General features: G+C 72.5%; 1 protein-coding gene across 1 annotated transcript; it reads right to left on the minus strand.

Moving 5' to 3' along the window:
* Positions 1–1,561: 1,561 nt before the first annotated feature.
* TMED3 (transmembrane p24 trafficking protein 3) lies at positions 1,562–5,330 on the minus strand. Its single transcript, XM_036355497.1, has 3 exons — positions 5,068–5,330; positions 3,891–4,139; positions 1,562–2,206 (listed from the first exon to the last, which is right to left on the minus strand). Exons 1-3 carry the CDS (start codon positions 5,248–5,250, stop codon positions 1,913–1,915), a joined length of 726 nt encoding a protein of 241 aa, XP_036211390.1. The 5' UTR covers positions 5,251–5,330; the 3' UTR covers positions 1,562–1,912.
* Between the last annotated feature and the right edge of the window lie 532 nt (positions 5,331–5,862).

Here is a 5,862-nt window from a genome sequence, read left to right on the forward strand (position 1 = left end):
GTAGCTGGGACGCCCGTGGGCTCCCTGATGAGCGTGGACATCACGCCCGCGGCCTCCCAGCTGGATTGTGAGGTGCCGTCTCCCTAAGGCTGCCCTGCTCCTCGGCCGTGGGGTGGACCTGCCGGTTACAGGGGGTTTTCCTCAGCCCCGTCAGCGGGAGGGGGGCGGGGGCGGGGGCACAGGGAGGCGCCGCAGGGATGCCAGGCACGGGCGTGGGGAGGGAATGGACTCCTAGGTCCGCCCGCTGTCGTCCCAGACGTGCGGAGAGCAGTCGGGCTGGGCACGGGGCCTGGCTCCCCACCCGGGAAAACAGGCGCCCCAAACCCCAGACCCTCCCTGCCGCCGTCGGAGCTGTGAGCCGCCGCGGCCCTGGCAGTTGACACGCCGCCCCTGGGGGGACCCCGAGGCCCTGGCAGTTGACACGCCGCCCCTGGGGGGACCCGGTAAGGCTGACCCAGCGCCTGCCCGGCCTCTGCTGGGGCTGCGCAGGTCGGATGGCCCCGTGGGGTAAAGTGAGGCCGGGGCCTGGGCGGCTGGCCTGTGTGTGTTTATAACGGGGGTTCACCTCTTCGTCCCCCCAAAAGTGTCAAGTCAGTCGTCATTCCTGAGGGAGAATCTCCTGAGGACAGAGCAAAGGCCCCGAACGTGCCCCCCTCCCTCCCGCCCTCCCAGTGTGTAAGGGTGGGCGGTGCTCTGCAGGCGTGTGCGTGTGCCGGGGCTGCAGGCGTGTGCGTGTGCCGGGGCTGCAGGCATGTGCCGGGGCTGCAGGCGTGTGCGTGTGCCGGGGCCTGTACCCGGCAGCTCCTAAGAGGTCGCCTCGCTTCAGGCAGGAAGGGCCTCACACTTCCTGTGTGCCCAGGAGCCCGAAGCTGGAGCACGCGCCCGGTGGGCACAGGCGCAGCGCGGGGCCTCGGTGGCGACAGGAGGGGCTGTCTCGGGGCAGAGCCTGCGCCTGCCGGCCCCGCGGCCCCGCTCAGCAGCTCAGCGTCTGACTGTGCTGGGCGGACGGGCCTGTCCGTCTGTCCGTTTCCTCCTCAGGCTCAAGGTGGTCGAGAAAGAAGTACTGGCCTGTGCTCGCTGTGGCCATCAGCCCACTTCTCCTCCGTCCGTAGTGCAGACCCTGAGCTTTGTTTGACTCCCGGGGTGTCAAAGCGCTGCCTGCCCGCCCCGCCCCCTGCCGGGTTGCGGGCTCTGCAGGCTGGGTCCCCAGTCGGGGGAAGAGGGGGTGTGCAGGAGGCAGCCCATCAGTGATTCTCTCATCATGGATGTTTCTCTCTCTCTCCCTCTCCCTTCCTCTCTGACATCAATAAAAATAAAAACATACGCAGAGGGAATCGACAGATCAACGGTCGCCAACCGGTGGTCCGGGTGGTCCGTGAGGTCCGAAAGGTTGGCGACCGCTGGGTTAGATGAAGCAGAGGGTCAAATCCAATAGGAAGGCAGCGATGTGCCCCCCCCCCCATGCACAGCCCCGCCCGCCTCCAGGGCCACTGCTCCGAGAGACTGGTCCTGCGCGCACAGCCCCCCCCCCCCCAGGCTGTGCGACAGAAGGACACGTCCCGGCGCTCACGCTGCGTCTTTATTAGCCGACGTCCCCCCTCCTAGCGGACGCACAGCGACCGGCACCCAGTCCCCACTCTGTTCCTGCGCGCGGGCGGGTGGCACTGTCCCTGGACGGAGCCCACTCTCCCTCCACACGACAGGACCCGCCGGCTGAGGACCAGGCACAGGGAGCACGGCGCCACCCCGGCCGACCGCAGGCCGCTCCGTCCAGCCTCACGCCCAGCGCAGGGGGACGCTGTCGGTCAGTCCTGAGCTCCACGCACTCAGCAGCCGGGGACAAGGGTGAAGCCTCTGGCCCGAGGGGGAGGTGAGCGCCCGGCGGCCACACCCGGGGTCGCGCCCTCAGCCCTCAGCCCTGCGGCCTCGGAGCTGCCCCGTCCGGGGGTGAGGGGCCGGCCAGGACGCCCCAACTAGGAGGGGGCCGCCCTGACGGCCGCTTCTCGGCGAAGAAACTCTTGAGCAGCACCACCTGGCCGACGCCCACCACGCACAGGGCCACGGTCTCGCCCAGAGACCAGTAGGAGACCCGGCTGTGCAGGTCCTCCGCCCGCGCCCGGTCCTGGGCCTCCCGGAGCCGGTAGTGCGTCTGGGAGTCGATCACCGTCCGCAGGGCCTCGTGGATGGTCACGCAGGCGGACTCCATCTGGGGGAGAGGAGAGGGTCGCGTGGCCGCCCGGAGCCGGCACACGGGAGCGTCATCGCCCCGTGACCAGCCGAACGTCCGCGTCCCTGGCCCTCCGCACGGCGGGACGGAGCCCTGGGAGCCGAAGGGACTTGCCCAGAGGCACCGTGAGCGGGTGGCAGGGGCGGGACTGGAACGCAAGACCCTGAGCCTGGTCTCTAAGCTATTCCGTCCAGACTCACAAAGGCACGTCCCTGTCCCCGCGCGGGGAGGGGCTGCCCTGGGCAGGAGCGGGAAAGCGGCCACAACTAAACCGCGGGGCCGTGGCCGGGGCCCCGTCCAGGCACTGCCGTGACCGGCCCAGGGAGGGTCGGCGAGGAAGGCAGGCGCAGGCCCCTGTCCCTGCAGGTGGGGCTGGGACCGGAGAAGGACCCGGGAGAGTCGGGTCGCACCCATCAGGGCACGGGGTCTCTCCAGCCCGAATTCACCCGTCAGGGGCGTCCTCCCGCCCGCGGTCGGAGGGTTACGACACCTTCCAAACTGACGCCGTTTCATCAGCGCCCGGGAGCCTCGAGCAGAGGTTGTGCAAGGGCTCCTGCGGGCACAGCGCCTCTGCCCACGGGGCCTCTGCCTGGGCCTGGGCACCGCACCAGGGGCCGGAGAGCAGGCAGGGAGCCCACCTACCGTGCACTGAGCAGCCACTGTGGAGGGCGCGCACTGGACCAGCACCACTGGCCTCCAGCCGCCGGGGGAGGGGGGGCCGCCTGTGAGCGCCCAGCTGAAGCCGCCGGGGGAGGGGGACCGCCTGTGAGCCCCCAGCTGAAGCCGCCGGGGGAGGGGGACCGCCTGTGAGCCCCCAGCTGAAGCCGCCGGGGCTGGGCGCACGGCCCCCTGAGGGCAGCGGAGGTCTGGCCTCGAGGAGACCCAGGTGCCCTGGCCCCGGAGCAGGTGCGGCCACAGAGGGTCAGGCCTGTCTCGCAGGCCCCCGGGCGCATCACTCAGTCCCCGACCACCCGTCCGAGCCAGGCCCTGGGGTGGGGCCGGTAACAGCCCTGGGGGAGGGGAGCCTGCGGGGGGGGGGGGGGGGGGCCTGGGTCGGACCACAGTTCTCCTGGGGGCACGGCTGACACGACCATCTGTCTCCGAAGTGGGCACCGGCCCCCTAGCCAGTGAGGGTGGAGCTGTTGCCAGGTGGCCACCCACGGGGCTGCACCTGCCGGCCCTCCGTGCACCAGACGGGCCGCGGGCTGGCCCAGCTGAGGGTGCGGGCGGATGTGTGGGACTCTGGGCGCGGACTCGGGGTCATTCCGTGGAGCTGGGCTCCCCGCCCTCACCCCTCCGACTGCTGCGGAGACAAACGCCTACCGTGTGGAGCCGCTGCGGTTTGGGGTTCAGGTGTGAGAGCCACATGTGTCACCCCAACTAACGCACCACCCAGAGCAGGACTTTGGTCCTTACGAGGCAGACAGCAAGTGAGCAGGGGCACCCGCCAGGCACTGGGAAGCGGTGCTGGGAGGCGGGGTACCCTCAGCAGGGGTGCGGCTCAGAGCGGAGAGCAAGGTCGGGAGGACACAGCGCCCCTGGCCGACGGGAAAGGCGGGCAGAGCCCACACAGGCCGCAGACGGGGACCAGGTGGGCAGGGACTGCTCCCTGACCCAGGGGGGGACAGGCCGGGTGTGGGGGGGGCCTCAGGACCACACTCACCTGGGTGAGCGCTGTGACCTTGCCCCCCATTTCTGGGAGGATGGGGGGCTCATCGCCCACTTGGAAGTCGAAGTAGACGATCTTGTGGGAGAAGGTGGAGAACTCGTTGCTGAAGCAGAACTGGTAGACGCCCGCGTGGGCGGCCCGGTGGGTGAAGCTGTCGTACTGCTTCTTGGTCTCGCTGTACACGGTGCTGCCCAGCGGGTCCTGCACGTAGCAGTCCACGTCGTAGTGGCCGCCGCTGATGACCTGGCAACACACCCGCCTGCGGTCACCGGCAGCCGCCGCCTCCCTGGGGCCGCCAGGCGCTGACCGACTGGCCTGTCCTTTCCTCCCTCACCCTCGGGAGCAGGTGCCGCGGCCGACGCGCCACCCCCCGGAGGCACAGGCTCTGCCCGGCCCGGCGCCGGCTCCAGGGGGTTCGCTCGGGACGCGCGGGATGAGCCAGTCCCTCCCGGTCACGGTCACGGCTGAGCAGGTCCGGTCGGTGAGACCCGCCCCCGCAGGACCGGGGAGGGGAGGGTCCGGGGTCCTTCCCTTCAAACGCCTTGTGAACCCCGCGAAGGCCCCTCAGAGGACGGGTCAGGCCGCCGCTTCCAGCGGGAGGGTCCCCTCCCTGACGCAGGACCTCGTGCGGCGCTGACCTCCTGCTGCGGGCGGGGGGCGGTGCTTACAGCCCGGAACCCGGAACCCGGGGGCTCCTGACCCACAGCCGGGGGACCCCTCGGCCTCTCCCGCCGCAGGGACCCCTGTGGGTGCCTGTGTCCGGGCTGCCCGCGGCCCAGCCGCCAGGCGAGCATCGCCCGCAGGGCTGTGGCCGGTCAGGGGCTCCGACACCGCGTGAGCCTCCAGCCCGGGCTGGGCCGCCGCCTCCCCGAGCGCAGCCGGCAGGTGTCCAGGCGCCGAGGGTTTTCTGGGGACATTCCAGTCCCCCCTCCTCACCCTACCCCCGCCTGGACCTGCCCGCGCCCTTAGGACGGGCGCCCGGCTGCGCGGAGACCCTGTCGCCCCGTCTCGCCCCCTGCGCTCCCCTGACGGCGACCTCACGCGGAGGGGCGCGCGGGATGGCACGGAGCGCCCAGCGGCCCGCACAGCGCGCGTCCCGCCAGCTGCCCGGGTGCGGGCCACCCCCACCCGCACCCCACCCGCACCCGGCGGCACCGGAGGGCGGGCCCACCTGGAAGTCCAGGGAGAAGCGGGCGCCCTGCTCCACGTCCTGGTGGAAGCACTGCTTGGCGCTGTCCGGCAGCTCGAAGGTGAGCTCGGTGCCCCGCGCCCGCTCGGCCCGAAGCAGCAGCAGCAGCGGCAGCAGGAGCAGCAGGGGCGGCCCGGAGGCGGGGCGCGGGGCTGCGCGGCCCATGGTGGTCCGTCCGCGACACCGACACCGACACCGACCCCAGCGGCTGCGCCGCACGGACGTGGCGCTTCCGGGAGCGCAGGGCGCAGGCGCGGGGGTGGGGGCGGGGTGGGGGGAGGCGGCGCCGGGATGGAGCGCGGGCACGTGCTCCCCGGATCGTCCGTCACCTGCGCCCGGGGCTGCCCGCTCCCTCCCCCGCGCGCCGCCCGGGTCCCCCGTCCTCGGCCACCAGCGGGTGCCGGTCCCTCCAGTCCCTGCCCAGAGGCGGCGGGAGGAGGGGGGGGCAGCGGGAGGGAGACGGACAGTCCCGGCCCCGGGGGAGGGGTGCGGCCTGGTCCGGGCGCAGGAGGCTCCGCGCCCCCCCCCCCCGCCAGGGACGGGTATCATCGGGCCGCGCGGGGAAGGACAGACTCCGGTGCCCCCCCCGCCCCGCCCGCGCCCCCCGAGCGCATCGACCCTTCGCTCCGCCGCCTCTTTCCGCTCGTGTCGGGTTCCCAGAGGACTCGCCCCTCCTGCTGGGGCTGCGCTGGGCCTTCCCGCGTCCCGTCCCCGCAGGAGCGCGAGTCACCTGCAGCCCCCGCACCCCCACCCCTCGGCGGCGGCGGGAGCCACGGG

This window comes from Myotis myotis, unplaced genomic scaffold, assembly GCF_014108235.1.
Source record: "Myotis myotis isolate mMyoMyo1 unplaced genomic scaffold, mMyoMyo1.p scaffold_m19_p_22, whole genome shotgun sequence".
NCBI classification, from domain to species: domain Eukaryota; kingdom Metazoa; phylum Chordata; class Mammalia; order Chiroptera; family Vespertilionidae; genus Myotis; species Myotis myotis.